Below are 18,762 nucleotides of genomic sequence, written 5' to 3' on the forward strand. Positions count from 1 at the left end.
ATATTTAAGACAACATTGAACACACTTCCTCAGGATATATCTTGACAAAGATTACTCACATACATACTAAAATAAAATAGTCTAACTTGCTACAAATACCCTTCTAAAACAATTTTTAAGTGCTTGCACACAGTCTTGATGCTGCTACTATGAATACACAAGCTACCTATGAAACTTCATTGCTTGCTGAAAAAAAATCCAACAAACCAAAGTGCAACTGCATTAAGGCAACAGTATGTCTCTCTGCTAGGAGTTATTTATGAACACTGTTTATTGCACTTAGACTTCAGTTCAGAAGCTATAAAAGATTGGGTAGATTGATTCACACACAGACACTCATAAATTCAGATGTGTAGTACTTGGCAATGAGCATAACTAGCTGCAAAGACTGGGGGAGATGACTTCATCTGTTTAGGAGTGATCTTGCACATGATCCCAAAATGGGGTATCCAATGTCCAGATGAACTGTATGGGATGGTTTGTGAAGCAGACAAGTAATTGAGTGTTACCTTGATCATATTACATGCTTTTCTTCAGTGTTCACACAGTGTCCACAGGTATTCTTGCTTCCTACCACATTGAAAAGTATCCCGTAGCCCTTTCCATCCTACCACTTTTATTGTTTGGGTGTTTAACTTGTATCTCTGCCTACAGGTCTTAAAAGAATTTGGTAATTACATTTCTACTTTAGATTCCAAACCAGATGAAAAAAGCTTTGCGGAATGGTATGAAGTCATGGAAAGTGGTTAGATCTCAAATGGAGCTCTCCAAAAATGCTGGATGCTCTCAGAAAAAAGAGTTTAAATGCAGGTCAGAAATCTCCATAAGCTGAAAGCAGTTAAGTGATATGGATAGTATAGAAATAAGAGCTGGAGCCAGCCACCTCTGATTTTTCTGCTTTTAGTGGAATGAAAAGGAGAAATAGGAAGAAAAAAGAATGCAGGAAAAACTGAGGGTGCTGGTAGTAGGTTGCTGAGTGACATGCTGAGTTAACCTTTTCTTTGAGTTGCTAGCAAGTCTCAGCAATGGCAGTACCTTATTCAGCATTTCTAAATTCACTTCCTGGATTGTTTTTACTTCAGTGAAATACCCTTTTTGCTTCATTAAAGAGAATGCAACTAACTTTGAGCAGGCTTTCGGGCACAATACTAACGTACTTAAAACTTATTAGAATATTTAGGAACTATTTACATGTCACTGACTTCGTTAATCTTAGTCTGCATCAGATCCTAGGATCTTTTTCCTGACAAGTCAGACATATATCATGCTATGAGGATAACTTTTATTGCAGTTGTGTCAAGGGGTTGCAGATGATGACCAAGATCCTTGGCACTACTTGCTGTGCAAGCTCAACAAGGTCCCAAACCTAGCTCACTAGCTCATAACTGTGCTGGGCACTTGCTACTCTTTGGAGGATTCTGCTCAACATCAGGATTTTCCTTCCATGTAGGCAAGCCTATACAATCAATGATGTAGCTGTCTAATAAATTTAGGCTTTTTTTGTGAAATAACAATGTATGTTCTTTGCTCCTGCATTTTTTTTTGAGCTGTCATTGGCCCCTGTATTGAGCAGAATGAGGTGAAGATGATTTTGAGAGTTGTGGAGAATCTGGAATGCTTTTTGTCTTGAGATGGCTTGAAAAAGAGTCTATGAAAATGTTGCCATTATGACAAAGTATTATTCTGTCCAAGATAAAATAGTTTGGCTTGGACAAATTTTTACTGTGATCTGATTAAAATGATAAATTTCTCTACTTCCAAAATGAAAGCTAATTTTTAGGTGATCTCTCTGGTCTTAATTTTTTTTTTTAAGACTTAGGTTTGCTTAACTTGGCAAAAGCCATAAATAGCTTGCCATGTTTTACAGCCATAAACTGAAGTTTGATTGCTGGGAGGAACTTCATACTTGTTCATATTCCACTGGCTGGTTTAGAGCTTAGGTGATGTTTATTCGATACCAGGATGTTGAAAGCTAGATTAAAACAACTATGTTCGCAGTCTATTTCCACTGCTTTGTGCACTCAGGTGAGTAGCATGGACCTGATGCAGCTGCAGGGTCACTGTGAAAAGAGGGCTTCTGTTCCTGCTTCTCGGCTGCATTAATCCTTGTTGCTAAATTACTGCTAAAGCAAACTTTGGGTGCTGTGCAAGAAAGGAAGTGCACGTTCTCTCCTTGCTTCTCTAGCTCTTCTAGGCGGTGAGAGGCCAGTAATACCCAGTTCCTCTCAATAATACCCAGTAATACCCAGTTCCTCTCAGTTTGAGAACATTCTTTTCCTCAAGAGGAGCTTTTCTTATATCTTGACAAGTAATTTTTTCTGTGTATCTAGTCTCACCCATTCCTTCAAGGGGTTTTAATTCATCATTGTAGGTTACCCAAAAGATGTTCAATTTGAAAGCATGACAAGCAAGGATGATGAGTAGCAGTTTTACAGCAGTTTTCCCTAACAATTGGTCATACCCCATCTCCAAAACAGTGAAGAGAGGATATTGAAAGTTTAATGCTGAGTCCTTGCCACCTCTGTATCTGACTCCTGATTCTTGGATATTGGAAGTGCCTTATAAGAAATCCCAGTTGAGAGGATCCAAGAGACCAAGAACTACTTCCTCATCTGTTGCAAATAGTTGATATTCTGTGACAGATCCATACTCATGCTTTTAAATTGTTGAAGCCATTAAATTGCAGGCCCTTCTTCAAGGTAGCCATCACTCCATTCTGAAAAGTAAACAAATTTGGGACTTGCAGTGGAGGAGAACAAGTATTTTCTCTTTCAGAACAGGAAATTTAAAACTGCCTAATCAAGCTTGTTTTAGTAAAAAGAGAAGAGAAAAGCATGTGATACCTAAATCTTTTAAGTGCTGTCAGTGCTATTTGATCATACAGGCATTATAATGATGGTCTTACTGGATTTTTCTCATCAGATAAGCTCATTGAGCTTATCAGTCTCAGTCAAATATAAAGAAGACATTAGCAGGGCAAAAGCCAGTGCTGAAAAGGATGCAGCATTTTTAGTGTCAGGTAACAACATTGTCAAATGTTGTCGGAATATTCTATTTGGCATTTGTGAATAAAAATTTTGTAAAAACAAAAAATATCTGGCAGAGGCTTCATGAATGTTACCTTTCTCAGTGCATTTTTGCAGCTGGAGTTCTTAAATACATCTTGATACATTTTATATGCCAGTGCATTTACAGAAAGATAGCTCTGTGATAAATTAATACCAAATGGTAAATCAGCTATAAAAACAAGATATTTTTATAATGACTGCTGGTTATCAATGCCTGACACTAAAAGTGACAACGCATGGAAATGAATCAATAAGGAGAAAAAAGTGTACTGAAAACCAATACAGAAAGAAAACATCACTTTCTTTTACAGAAGGTTACAGAATTTGAAACTTGATGTCTGTCCCTAATAAAGTGGCCCTGAAAGTTGCTGGAACTTGGGGTCAGTGACTGAGACCACAGATGTTTTATGTTACACATATAATATTTCTGAACCCACCAGAGTATGATGTGACAAAAGATGGCTTTAAGATATCAAACCAGGTTCACTGAGGTTGCTCTAAATTATGCTAGCATATACCCCAGAGACTGTAGTGTGAGTGTATCCCCAGTAAAATACAGCTTTGATTCTCAGCACTGGTCTCTGGCATCTCAGAACAGAGGCAGGAGCAGTTGCTGTTGAACCACGTTTATGTTTAACAATAGCCTCAGGCTGCTGCCTGTGTGCAGCAGAACAAAGTCAAACGTGGCACCAAGGCTAAGGTGGGAATTTTCCACCGACCATGTGTCTGTAACCTCCTGATATCCTGCCTCCACCATGAACACTTGGTCATGTTTCCCTAGTGAAAACTGCTGCGGGGCTGATGCTGTGGATTTGAACTAGGTGGACATTGTGAGTGAAAACAGCAAGCAACAGGAAAAGCACAGCAAGATGAGAGCAATTTGCATGTTTCTGCTTGGGCTGTTCTTAGCCCTTTCACTTGCAGTTCTAAAAAGTCAGCAACTGTATTGTACTACCTTCATGTCCCAGATTCACTGCATGGTTGGAAAGGACCATAGTGGGTCATCTGGTCCAGCCTCCCTCTTCAAGCAGGGTCATCCTAGAGGATATTACATGGAATTGTCCAGGCAGTTCTTGAGTATCTCCAGTAACAGAGACTTTACAACCTCCCTTTAAAAGGGTGTAAATTTTAGTTAAATGAGTTGGGTTTTTTTCCAAGAAACTAAAATTCAGAGCTTTTTAGAGTAAATGTAGTTGCTTCACAGGTTTAATCTTTCTAAAGTCTGTCAGCATTTCATTGAAGGGGCTATAAGTGGTGAAGAGCAAGTCTACTGTGTGTAGTTAACACCCTGCATTCAGAGTCCTATGGTGAATATTTCAAATTGCAAGAGGCAGCAGAGTATCTGATACACCTCTGAAGTCCATCTACTCTCCCACTGTTTTGTGACATAGAGTAATTGCAAAACAGTCCTCAACTGTAAGATGTGCCCATCCTGAAGTTTGATTGAGGCTTAAAATTACTCCAGTCAAGGTGCCTCCAAGGAATCCTTTCTGCATGTGAATACTGCAGTGCTTAGCACCATGTACACCCATCGTTTTTCAGAGACTTAGGGATTTCAGCCTGTATGGGAAATGGAGCGATCTCTGAAGTGGGTTATGGTGGCAAATTATCATCAGGAAGTAAACACTGACTGTCCTCACCCTAAAACAATTGTTCTGTTAGTTTTCTGCTCTTTCCAGGAAATGTTGTTTGGTGGTATTATGATGTAAATGTGGAAGTCATAGGGTTACAACCATTTGTCTTTCCCTCTGCATTCCTAGCTCTGGTAATATTCCTGTGCCAATCGGCAAACAACAGATCAGATTCTGTTTAGTCATCACTCTCGGATAGCTTCCAACTACCCTCTGTGGAGGCTGATGCAATCATTAATTTCTTATTGCACGATAAATGCAGAGCATTCATGTTAGTATCTGCTCTGCTTCTTTTATATTTAAAACCCCCCACGATTTCATGTCCTGCTGAGAGAACAAAGCTGTTATAAAGTGATGGTCAGTTACATCAACCATAATGTTTTCTTATGTGACAACTCCTGTATGTTTTGGGTTGATTCATATTCTGGAATTGTATTGATACACAGATTAAAAAAAATCAAGTTCACAAACATGAACTCACAGCTGTCCTTAAAGATATACAAAATGTGACAGTGCAAATGCTTCAAGAAAGCTCATAATTCAGCATACTGCCTTCATGACTTGTTACATCTCCCCGCCTTCACACTCTAAAAACTGGGCAGTGGCATTTCCTTCCTTTTAATTTTGGTTTATGTGTCCTTAGCTTGTTTGTCCCCATTCTTGTCTAACCTTGTGGCAGAAGGCAGCTAAGCATGGAACATGACTCTATCTGCATGGTCTACTTGTGCAGGTTAGTGGGTTTTTTTGTTTTCTTGGAGAAACAGGTTAGAAAGGCTGTTGTATCTTCATCTCTGTTTCTGCTTTGAGGTAGAAACAATTGGTGAATAGAGAAGATCCCAATTGGTCCCAGAGGCTACATTTTTACTGGCAAATAAATTAGGCCAGGGTGCCTAAGGAGCTCTTGCCTTGAGAGCAGATGGCACAGTGCAGCTTTAATCCAGGTGCTTTAGTCCTCTTTTGCCCTTTAAATCATATTTACATACTGCCTGCTTGGAGTGGCTGTGCTGTTCCCAACCCTGTCTCTAGGTATTAGTCTGAGAAACCTTAAATGGTATGGCCCATAATTATATAAAAGAGCAAACTAATGATAAAATGGAAAGGCTGACTCTAGGTCAGTACCACAGAAGCTTTCTTGGTTGACTTGTGTGGAGGTAGTCAGGGCCTGATCTCCCTCCTGCTCTCCTAATTGTGGAGTAGGATGGGAGGATTTTTAAAAGATTTTTTCCTATTGCATGGGGAAAATAAGAGCATTTCACAGCTAAATCCTCAAATATATCCTTTATTGTTTACAATGCAATTCATGTTGAGGACTGGTACCGATTAAAATATGAGCAAGTCAAAATGCCTAGTTTGCAGTTATCTCCTGGGTGTCTTGCTGCACCCAGAGTCCAGGACAGCACTCCATTTACTGTCTACTTGTGATCTGTGACAGACTGGAGTAGCCTAGAAAAATTGTGGGTTGCATCTGTCAAAGCAAGGCTTGGAATATATCCATTTCGTGTGAGGAGAAAAAAAGGTCAAAGAGAAAGACATTTTTGGCACTGTTTGTCTTTGTTTCTCTACTGTGGGGTTGTTTGTACAAATTAAGCCTGTGATGGAAGGACTTGACAGAATCTGCACTTGTCTTGTGTGGGCCAGGTTTTCATGTGGTTGAGCATGTGGGCAGCTGACTCTTCTGAATACAGGAAAGTATCTTGGAACTCTGCTGAAATAGCTGTGTGAACAACAATAGCAGCTGCTGCTGCTTCTGGCACAGCAGTAACAGCTATGCTTGCAGCTGTGACAGCAACAGAAACCACGGGAAAGCCAGGAACACTGGCTGCACACTCGGTGCTGGCTGGCGTGCTGTGACTACCTTTACGTGACAGAAGATTCCTTATTAGAGCAGATGGTTAATTAAAATCCAATGAAGAGTGAGCCCCCAGGCAAAAGACACCCTCCTCCTTAGATTCCCATCTGTGTAGTGTGTGAAAGCTTGGACTTTAGCATAGAGCTACAGACTGTCCCATTGTTTTCTTAAAGGGCTTATGGAGAATGGAGAGGAACCTGCTAGCACTGTGTCAGCCTATGGAACTTGCTGTTGTGTGGCATTCAGGTTTGTAAAGTGAAATTATATAATGCACCAATAATGTAGGCTGGAGAGTAGCTTTGCACTAAAGTATCTGAGTGTCAACAACAGTGCACAACAAGTCAGTGAGGAGCCAGAAAAGGAAGCCATTCTGGGCTGCACCAGGAGGAGCACTGCCAGCAGGCTGAGGGGTGATGATACTTCCCTTAGCCCTGGTGAGACACTTGTAATGCTGGGTCTAGTGCTATGCTCCCTGGTACAATGGAGACACTGACATCCTGGAGTGAGACCTGTGAAGGGCTATCAAAGACAATTAGCAGACTGGACCATCTAGCATACAAAGAGATGCTGACAGATGTGAGACTGTTCAGCATCTAGAAGGCTCAGAGGATCTTTTCAATGTCTAAAAATACATTATGAGAGGGCATAAAGAAGGCAGAGCTGGTCTCTTTAGTGGTATTCAATGACAGAACATGACAAAATGGACCCAGACCGAAATACAAGAAATTCCATTTAAGCATAAGAAAAATCTTTCCCACTCCAAAAACAACCAAGCACTCATGAAGCAGCATGGCTGAGGAGGTTGTGGAGTGTATATTCTTGAAGATACACAAACCTCAAACTTTACAAAGCCCTGGGCAATCATTTGTGATCTGCTCTGGGCAGGAGGGTTGGACTAGATGATCTCAAGATTCCTGCAAACTTTCAACTTTTCAGTAGTCCTTTGATTGTGCAACCTGGTACCAAAGGGTAATTCTGCTCTTCCTCTTGAGTAACAATATACACATTGTTATACACAATGATAATTTGCTAAAGAACAAGGGAGAAGGCCCAAGATGGATGTCTAGAAGATTAGACAAATAGCTAGAAAATGGTCATATATCTCATGGAGCAAATTGGTCTGTGGGACTGAGTTCTCTGAAACATACCTGCCTCCTTGACACCAAGGTAAGTGGCAACTGGCATGCTGAGAGCAGCACAGCAGAAGAAGAGCCCCAAGAGGAGTCCTGTGGGACCAGTTGTTCATTCACCAAAGTAACACAGAGCAGAGGCTCCTTTCCTATGTGTGCTGTGGAAGGAGAAGGGAGCTCCACTGAGCACATCCCACAAAGGCAAGTATCATTGCTAAGCCTGACAGGTTTCAAGCTTGACTTTAAAGTACTATGAAAGACGTACCTGGGGAACAAAAAGAGCAAGCCTGGTTGTTGTGTGAGAACTGTCACTTAATTTGAAACTCAGGGATGCAATTTACTGGAACTGATATCTGTGAGAGATATGGATGATTCCCAAGGACTGGGGTTGTCCTAAGGCCAGATAAACAAATGTATTAAATTTTAATGCTTCAAACAGATGACAAGTTGAAGAATTTCCACACATATTTTGGGACTGTGTATTCCAGTGATATGTTCCAGCAAAACTTATTAACTTGGGAAACATAAGAATTAACTGATGTCCAGCAGTAATACAAATGGGATTTATCTTTTAATTCTTTACTTAGTTGACAGCTCCACGAAGACCAGCTTGAGGAAAAAGCTTTCCACACAACTTGTGTGAAAACTTTACAACTAACAGGCAAAGTCTAGCACTGAGCTGACTTGATGGAAGCAAGACCTTTGGCAGGGAGTGAGAGTGGGTAGTAATTGTCCTCAGAATGAGGAATGGTATTTTATCTTGGGCCCTGCAGAAGGGTGAGAGTGGATAGATGAACAGGAGGAGTTAGTTGAGAGGGTTAAAGTAATATGGGTGGGATAATGACAAAATGAATGACAAAAGCATTCCACTCTGGACATATCAAAATGGTATTGGTCACTGTCAGCAAACAGAATGTTACACAAAAAATATTTAGCTGTGTGAACAGATGGGGAAAGCTATGATTTGATGCTGTTGTACTAGAAAAAGTCTGCAAGGGAGCTTGGTAAAACACGAAAGAGTTCAGAGAGATCTCTAGGACTAAGGCATCAGCCAAGCTGTGGGCCTTGGAAACAGATAGATATTGATATTGAAGAGAAATGAGTGCCAGGAGAATCTGGAGGAAAGTAAAACCATCTTGTCTGTTAGCTGCCTGCACATGATAAAAAGATATTTTAATCTTGATCAGAATTAATGGCTGTAGTAGAAATATGGCAATGAGTCATGAGATAAATATGTATTTATTGACACAATTTCCTACAAACAAACAGAGGCTTTGATTCAAATATGCTAATGATAAAGTCCAAGAGATGGGAGAACTAGCAGATGGCAATCATGCTAGTAAAGAGAGCAGACTTCAAGGAGTCCATTATAGATTGTGATTTGGCTAATAAAGCTGAGATGGGAATCTCAATTTTGAGCTTCTCCTAGGAAAGAAACCTTGACAAAACAGTTTCATTGAAGGGCCAGAATGAGAGGATGTGATTGAGCTAATCAAAGGAAGTCTCCAGTGTTCATTGCAGATTTCAGAGAGGTTAGAGATGAAAAGAAAGTGCAGAGGGGAATAGGAGTACTGACGGGTGTGTAACAAATGCATTATTATATTGCAAGGAGAAACAAACAACGGAAAAGGATAGGAAAAGGAAAGGATGAAAACGAACACATGGGAGACCAAATGAGATGAAACCTGTGTGGATGTTGAAGATGGCTAAAACAATTGCACCCCTCAAAGCAATTAATTTATGGTGATGCATTTTTAATGTGTAGCCTTCTCCCTTGTATTCACCATAACACGCAATTGTGCTCTTAATAAATTCAAAGAAAAGGACCACCAAAGCTATGGTGTCCATTTTTGCTACACTGATACAGCTTTCCAGACCCAGATATTACTACAGGAATTTGTGTTCTGTGTTATTTAATTTTCTCATCTTTATGCATGTTTATATGCAGAGAGTCAGAACAGACTTTCCCAACTTTGATGCAAATCAGTATTTGTCTTGAGAATTGCAAATCTGGTTTTCCATGGTAAGTACAGTATGGGTGTTAATCTAACCAAATGGGTTTTTAATTCGAGAAGTCAGAAGGGAATTATAATTACACCACTTTATGACAGAAATAAAAACCCCCAACCCCAAACAAAACCCATCCCAAACTCCAACAAATTACCTTTCCTCTTTCAGAGTAGCAAATCACTTCCCTGCAAGCATCTCATTTGTCTGTTTCAAATAAACAATATTTGGGGATATACTATTTGCTCAAAATATTTTATGCTGTAGTTGGAATATAACCAGTGTCTTAAAAACTGTCTTTATTTATGGCTCTCAGCAGCATCAAATGTTGCAGACGTTAAGTAAAAGCAAATTTTTTAGAAGTAATACTCCACATTATATACTTTTCCAGATAAAGAAGTCCAATCAAAATCCATTGATATCTGCTGGAGAATTCTTTCAGACTTTACAAATCTGTACACATATGAAAGCTGAGTATTTCCTAACCTGGATGACACCGTGATTAAGATCCACCTTTCTCCCATGATGTGTTGAATGCATAATGTGTTGAAAACCATCATCTCGAAAGCAGTGTATTTTTCGGTAACAATAAAGATCTGGTATATGAGTATTGGGGCAGCTTAGCAGAGCCTGTGGGTACCGTGAGATCTCAAAGCACCTTCCAGGGCCTAAAGGGGCCTGCGAGAGACTGTAGAGAGACTTTTTACAAGGGCATGGAATGGTAGGGCAAGGGGGAATGGCTTCAAACGGGCAGAGGGTAGGTTTAGAACAGATACTAGAAAGAGCCTCTCTCGTGTCCGGGCGGTGCAGCACTGAACAGGCTGCACAGCAGCTCTGGCTGTCCATCCCCGGCAGTGTCCCACGCCAGGCTGGGTGGGGCTCTGAGCAGCCCGGCCAGGGCAAGGTGCTCCTGCCCATGCCGGGGGGTGGAACTGGGTGACCTTTAAGGTCCTTCCAACCAAACTGATTCTATGACTGGACAACAGCGGGAAGAAAATAACTCGAGAGAGCTTGACGCGTGTTTTATATCCCCTATAAAACATTGCTCAAATTATACTGGCAATCTCAGGGAGCTCCGAAAAAGCTTTAAGGGTGGGAGGAAAAAGAAAAAAAAAAAGAAAAAGAAAAAAAAAGAACAATCCCCTCTTTCCTCCTCGCCGCCGTACCCGCGCGCTATCGCGGAGCGGTCGCCGCTGCGCAGCCGCCAACCTCGCGGAGGGCTGCGTGCCTACCGGGAATTCAAACCGAGCGGCAGGAGCGCGGCGCCTAGCCTGTCCCACAGCACAGCACAGCCTGTCCCACAGCACAGCCTGTCCCACAGCACAGCCCAGTCCGTCCTACCCCGCAGCCCTCAGCACCCCTCCCTCCCTCGCTCGCTCGCTCGCTCCCCGCCCCGCCGAGGCCGCTCCGCGCCTTCCCCGCCCCGCGCCCTGCGCATGCGCCGCCCGCCGCCGTGACGCCCGTGTTGTGGCGCGGCGGGGAAGCACGTGAGGAGTGCTACGTCACCATAAACACTCGTGGGCAACATGGCGGCGCCGCCGAGCGGCAAGGTAACGGGGGCGGGCGGCGGCGGGGCCGGGCCGGCCTCTCCTTCCTCTCCTTCCTCTCCGCCTCTCCCGCCGCGGGACGCGCCGTGTCCGGCGCTGGGTCTCCCCGGCTGGCGGGAGTCGCGGGGAGGAGGGGGTTGAGCCGCCGTGCGGCCGGGCGGGCGCCTTTTCCCCTGCCGTGCGGGGGTCGCTGCCCGGGCCGTCCCTCCGGGCTCGGGCCGTCCCGGCCTCCGGTCGGCCTGGCGCTGGCGGCCGAGGGCCCTCTGCGCCGGAGGGGGCCGCGGCGGGCGGGCGGGACTCGGGCCTTTCCCGCACCTGCCGCCCGGGCAGCGCCCCGCGGCAGCTCGGTCCGGCCCGGGGCGGCGGGAGGCCGCTCTCCGCCCTGCGGCAGCCCCGCGGCCGCGCTGGCTCCCGGCCTGGCGGGGAGGAACGAGCTTGTCCCGTCTACGTGGCCGCGTGTCCGAGAGGTGCTCACGGGCGGCAGTGGCCTTCACCCCGGCCTGCGCGCTGGCAGTGTGCGGAAACCTGCCCCCGGCGTGGCTACAAAACCTCGTCGGTGCGATAATTTGTAATTTAAAAATGTTTATATGCCGAGGATCCTTGCCGAGAGTTCCGGAACGAAACAGTATCGCTTGACAGGGTCTGAGATCGCAGGAGGCGGAGGTACAGGCAACACCCACTGCTTCCCTCCGCCCCCGCCAACAGATACAAGCTGTGTCTGTGTTGTATTATTGTAGAAATAATTTTATTTCATGACTGTGTTCTGAAAGCGTTGCTTTGCAGTGCGATGTTCTCGAGCACGTGGATCCTTTATTTAGGATTTAAAATCTCGGTGTCGTGTCCGACGGTGTGTGGTAGTCTGCGGTTTCACTTTCCCAGCATAGGGCAGGAGGTGATTGTTACAGCTCGTGCTGATGTCGGCATGAGAGAACACACCACTTCTGTGCTTCTCCCACGGTGCTGAGGAGTGCACTTAGCTATAGCACAAAAATTCCATAGCGATCTTGCTTTGTGCCGCCTTACCATATCTGTATCAACTCTAATTGTTGAAGCAGGCAATTTGTGCAGCTCGAGTTTTTACAATTTTATTTTTATGTGCTTTACTGCTGTTAGGTGTGTAAGTATCTAGATAGCCATACTGCCGTTCCAGCTGTTTCTAGCTATGCACATCCAGTTTTTATGTATACAGAGAAGTTCCTCTTCCGGTTTTGTCCAATTTAATATTAATCTAGAAGTTTATTGGATGAAGGAGAATATTTGAATTTTTAGATAAATATTTTAATATTTACTATTTTAATTCTTCAGGTTGTTTTTTCTTTTCCACTTAGGTTTCTATCAGGATCTTCTTCAGGATGTTTGTCATGAAAGCATCTGCATTATGATGGATTATATGAGATACTAAAATGATTGTGGATTAGTTGTTTGCAAATTTGCTATGTATTCATTGTTCCTTTTAAAGAAGCCTGTTTGCCTGAGATTAAATTTCTAAGACATTGCAAAACCGTTTCAGTTATGCCATGTCCAAAATATTAATGCAACTTGTTAATACAACTTCTAATTCAGTAACATTCTTTGCCATGTCTCTCATCATACAGAGAACAAAATGACAGTTTTGTTCTCTCAAACTTTGTGAAGTGGCTGGGCTGGTTTGAAGTTTCACTGCTCTCAGGAGCAGTTCCATCCTTCTCCATATTTCCCCACCCATGTGTTACACTGTTTCTGTCTTGGATACTGTACTCATTTTTTCTGTCAGTGATTAGATCTAGCAAGATAAAACAATACATACAACTGTGCTTAATTTTGTCTGGGTTAGTTTTCTATCGGGAGCACATTGGACCACAAATTGTTGCTTTGAGTGGCAGCAGGGTTTTGGAAGGGCTCACAAACTAATGAAACTTCACCCCAGCTGGAATATATGCAGTGTAGGTTGGTACAGACCCAGCATTCTTACTTCAGGCGTTTTGCACTTCAGTGTCTTTACAGCTGTGGATGTCCTAAGTTAACTACGGCTTTCCTTCTGGCTGTGCAGTGTTGTAATGAGGTGTTTCAGGTGGTAGCTTTCTGGAAGAGTAGTAGGCATTAGTGTGTGGGGTGCTTTAGTCTCATGTGGCAGATCTTACCACATGAAGGTAAAGTATTTTAATGTATGTGCTCTGTTCTGCAAAATATTACACAAAGTGTAATGCACGTGGCAGTACATTGAGCAGCTGGGACAACTTGCATTGTTTCAGCTCTCACAAAATCTTGTTTTAGCAAACCATATAAGGTTGTGGTTTGTATTACATTTTTACTGTTTGTCTTACTTTTCTCTATTGCAGGGGGTTTTTTTGTTGTTTTTTTGGCTTTTTGTAGGTGTTTTTTTATTTTTTTTTAATTTCCCAGGCATCATTAATATCAGTAGATTCAGAATTCAGCTATTTCATGCTCCATATGTTAATGGGATATGAATTATAAATTTGGTGACCTCATGTATTACTTTACTTGGACTTCTGTCCTGTTTTTTTTTTTTTCTTGTTTCGTATCTCAGGAGGTTCTTATCAGTGTTTTTCTGTGTCTGGATGGTTAACTCTGTTCAGGAAAAGTTATTGCAGTTGAGTTCTGGAGTCGTGACTCATTCTTTATTAATGACCATCTGCCCTAGAACAATGTGAGCTTCAGTTTTTTGCCCTTTCTTAGAGATGCTTTTCCCTGCAAGTAACATTGGTAATAAGGTCTTCCGTTTTCAGAGCTTTTGACTTTATGCAAACAGGTATAACTATATATTATACATATATTATACTTAATGAAAACAAGTGTATTTTCTCTCTTTTTGTTGCTTAGCAAATAGCAGTTTGTTTACTGTATTTCAGAGAACTGGATCTGAACTTACCCTTATAACAGAAAACCATGTTAGAAAATGAGCTAAAAAGTTGTGTATGGGGAGAAGTACAAACTTCAATTTTAGTCTGTCAGTATATAGATGATTATTGAAGCTGGTCTAAAGACAGTAACGATTTTTTTTTTTTAATGTTCTTGGAGTTCGGAGTATCTTGAGCACATGGGCTGTTAGATCTTTCTCAAATTACCAGTTGACACATGGGCTGTCAGAAAAGTTATTTTTCACTTGCCTGTAACTGTTTCCTTACAGTAGTGCGTCTTTTGTTCTGTTTCCTTTCCATCAGAATCTGAAAATAAGGTGCTGCACAGCTGCTATATCTGTTGTTAATGTTTGTGGACAGACTAATTTTTCCTTAGTTTGAAGTCTGCAGAGCATTCAGACTTTTTTGGTCAGTTACTTTCTTATGAACAGACTGCTTGCTGCTTCACCTGGTGAATCCTTGGTGATGTCCTTTACCTGATTCTCTAATATAAGGCAAAAATGAAGTAACTGCTATTGAAAGTTGTTGATGTCAGTATTTACACAGTTCCACAGTTATTTACTGACTCCAGAGCAGTGGCTGATTCATGATGTAAGTGCTTCAAGCTGTGTCTGTAATGAGAAACTGGATGGCATCTTGGCAGAGCAATGCTGGCCTTGAGCTGTACTCTCTGGCAGAGAAGGGGAGTGAGTGGAACACACTCTCCAAGAACACAGGGTGAGAGTATGAAGTATCTGAAACATGGGACAAACTAGCTGGGAGAGCTGCAGTGCTCCTCCTTTCTCTCAAGTGTCCTGTGTTTGGTTGTTGGTTTATGACACACCTAGGAACAGGAGTCACAAGATACGAATAGTCAATGCACATGGTGACAGCTGATACTTAGGTGCTCAGCACAGGCAGGGTGGAAAATACATGGGTGAGGATGGCAGAACCATCCTGTTCTGTGGTAGCCCCAGATCTTAGCTCTCCTTTTATTTGTTATCTATACTTCATTGTCTTAGGGTGCAATGCTGTCATCTTTCACTAGCTGGTAGCACAGGGCTGTAAATTGCTATCAAATGGCAAACATTAAATCACAAGGCTTTGCTTGTGTTCTGGCTTATATTGTAATTGTTGGTGTGGCATGCCAAAGGCCTTCTGCTCATGTATGTCTTTGGCAATAAAAAGCTACAAACAGTGCCTGTTGGCTGCTCACTGTAAGCAGTGCAGTAGAAATATGGAGATATGCATTGTCCATGCTGTGTGCTTATGGTGTTAACAGTGATACAATTTATTTCTCAGAAAATGTTACTGAGGCAAGGGTGGGACTTAAGAAAGCTATTTTTTTTGCTGGACACAGACTATAAATACTTGAACAGTTTTCCAGAACCTTAACTAGTATATGCCATGACATGTAAACTGAGCCTACATCCTGCTGCTTCTGTCTGTTTTTTCGTAGTAGGTGGGTAGACAATTATTTCTTTGTGCAGCTTTCCTGAATTTTCTGCTGTGGTTCCCTGTTTTTACAGACCTTTGGTCAGTATATGAGTTAGAGCAGGTGTTGTCTCTGTGTGGCACGGTGCTTTCAAAGACTGATCAGATTGAATTGTGAATTTGCCTTTGACCTCTGTAGCACCTATGGAAAAAAAAGAAACAGGTCAAGGTGGCTCAGCAGCGCTTGGAAACTTATATTGAGTTTTAGCTTTTGGTGGGGCTCTGAAACAGACAGGCAATGGGTCTAGATTTCATTCAGTAGAACTGGAAAAATAAATATGGTGTGAATTGTGAATGCAAGCTGCCAGCATGGACTTCTTGACAAGCAGGAAAGACTTATGAACATAAGCTTCTTGGGTATATCTTATTTCAAACTTGAAACTTTAGGATTATTAAAAGTAATACTTAAATAATACAAACTTTTTTCCTACTGTCTCCATCATTTTTTCAGAGAAAAAAGTTGCCAGCTGAATGCTTTTACAGTCTTAAGTTGCCTTAAGTAATGCTTATGATTTGAACTTAAGAATACCATGGGTGGTTAAATCTGTTCTGCACAGAGCTAGCTTTAAGCTAGTAAAATGTCTGAAAATCTTTCAGTAATTCCAATGTACAGCCACAAGATATAATTAAAATTTATTTGAAATCAAATAATTTTCAAAGTTGTTCAGCTCCTGTCACACTACATCTTCATTTGCTTTGATTGTATTGGTGTGTGCTTTTGATAAACACTCTTCTTTTTTCATTTGTGTTTTTGTTGTGGAACCAGCAGAGTCTGGCTTTCATGTAGGTAATAACATTTAAACCTTTGAAATATGCATCTCTGTGGAGAGTTCAGTAGATGTTTGCAAACAGGTATAGAAGAAAACAGAAAAATCACTTTTTAAATCTGTAGTGAGGCCTTGTCATTGCTGGACAGCTGTTCTGGCTTCAAGCATCTGAGCAACACGTGCAGCTTTTCTTCCCTGAGGTTCTGTTTCAGGAACCAGTGGATAGACTGTGTAGAGCACAGAGTTCTTATTAGCTGGACGGGCGGAAGGGCTGTAGTACTGGGATGAGGGATACTTTTGGGTTTTTATTAAAATCATGTCAACTTACCTGGTCACCTGTGGTGTGCACTTACAGTAACTTGTCTTTTTTTCATGGTGGGCTTATTGATTTTGTGTAGACTTAAGGGAATAGTGATGGCTCTAATCATATGAAAAGAAAATGAAAGGTTGAGCTTGACTCTTCCTACTCCTCACCTTTGTAGAAGAGCCCATGATGAATATGTAAAATAATGAATAGTACAAACCCAAGGTGAGCCAGTAGTGTGTTTTCCTGTCTTGAAATACAAAAAGCATAAAGATGTGTGAGATTGAGCTACACAATGTAGTAGTAGTTGTCTTCTGATGGATGGGGTTTTATTCAAACCTATCTAGTGGTATACTGTCTTTCACTTTGGTACTTTAATTGTACAAGTTACTTTTCATCTTTAAATTGACTTTGGATAGCTTGCCAGTGTTGCAATAACTGGAAAACAAAAATCTGTAACAAGCTACATTTTAGTGTAAGAATACTTAATAGCATTTTTGAATTTTCGGCTTACTAAGAATGCTGTGTGAAATATAGCCGCCCAATGTGGCTGGTGCTACCACTATAATTTTCAGGTGCTACCACTATAGAATTACATTTTCAAACTCAGTTTGTTCAAATGCAGTTATGGAGTTACCTTACAACGTACTGCTGAACAGAGCGGCTCAGTATTTTCAAGAATTCAAGATGGTAACTTCCAAAATGTTTTGCGGTGGGATTAACTGTGAAAAACATCTGCATATTCTTTTGTATGATCAATGTTATCTCTTTCTTCAAATTACTTACATTATTGTGTCTGCTAGACTCCAGTTAACAGTTAGAAAAATAAATAGGTTGCACTTGTTACTGGAAAAGAAAAATCCCAGCAGCTTGGCCTTCCGGCCTTTCAAACTTGGAGAACATTTTCTCTTGAGTAACAGTATGAGGGGAATAAGGTGCTATGTGACAAATATGGTGTTTTACAAATACCTCTGAAGTTCTGAGCATGAACATTCTGAGCATGTTCTTTGATTTTATCACCTGTTTTGGTGGAGCACCATGCAGGGAGCTGAAGCTGTTATGAAGAGCAATGTAGGATTTTTCAGTTTCATGACAAACTGTGGCATTTGGAACACTTTTCTTTTCCAATGGATGGAAACATTTGTACTTCTGAGAGATTAATAGACAGAAAATAATAAAAACAGTAATTAGATTGCATACCTTCTAGACTGAGAAGGTATATTTTGTGATACTTACTGAGATTATTGGCAGAAGTGCATTTTACCAGTATGACTCTGATTCAAGTAGATTTTTTATTTTTCTGGAGTAGTTGTTCCAGTGGTTGATAACTGGTTCGTATTGCTGACTAATTTTTGGGATAGATCAGGTCCACATAGCTAGAAGGTAAAATTAAAATAAATTTCAAGGTTGCCTTGTTTGAACAGAGACTGAATTTGAAAACAGATGGTAGAAATAGAGGGAGGATCTTTTTGGATAGGAAAGAGAAAACAGGTGTAATAGAGAACAGGAAAGAAGACTTCCAATATTTGAAATGTAATTATGATAATAATCCTTCAAGAGGGAGATATAGTAAGTGACCTTTAGAGATTTCTTTTGAGTGATATTTCTGTGGTTTAACAGGATACTTCTGAAATTTCTTGCTTATGTAAAAGGAAGAGAAATTGTTGTAAAACTAGAACAGAAAGGACGCATTAAGTGGATTTTATTGCTCTTTTTAAGCCATGTTTTCTCATCTGGCTAGTTGGGCTTACACACCTAACCTTTTAGTTTACTGGTCTGACTGCAAATGTAATGATTTTAAAAAGCTGACAAATGAGAATAAGAGTTAGTGATATTTTAGAACGAAAGAGATACAATATCTGTCTCTGAATAGTTAAGGATTGCTAGGCTTTGCCTTTAAAAATATGTGTTTCTTAAAGCAGTGTTCACATCTTGGTGTGAAAATGAAAATGGTTCTGAAAAAATTACTGTTACTATTTGATTTATTTAACTTCCACAAAATCTAAGGGACTTTTTACTCTTAGAGCTGTGTAAAATAGAACCCATTTACAATATTTATAGAGCTTTTAAGAGTATGTGTATGTAGCTTTGAAATGCCTGCTGAATTCTGACAGCCAAGAGTTCTCTG

At 41.3% G+C, this 18,762-nt stretch overlaps 1 protein-coding gene across 1 annotated transcript in view; it reads left to right on the forward strand.

Annotated features, from left to right (window-relative positions):
* The first annotated feature begins 11,118 nt into the window (after positions 1-11,118).
* TBC1D15 (TBC1 domain family member 15) overlaps positions 11,119-18,762 on the forward strand; it is a 31,866-nt gene continuing 24,222 nt past the window's right edge. Inside the window, exon 1 of the mRNA XM_085045056.1 lies at positions 11,119-11,235. Coding sequence (XP_084901182.1) covers positions 11,212-11,235 — 24 coding nt within the window. The 5' untranslated portion in view covers positions 11,119-11,211. The remainder of the gene's footprint in view (positions 11,236-18,762) is intronic.

The sequence above is a fragment of the Lichenostomus cassidix genome, chromosome 1Aa (genome assembly GCF_008360975.1).
Source record: "Lichenostomus cassidix isolate B80296 chromosome 1Aa, HeHo_3.0, whole genome shotgun sequence".
Lineage (NCBI taxonomy): Eukaryota > Metazoa > Chordata > Aves > Passeriformes > Meliphagidae > Lichenostomus > Lichenostomus cassidix.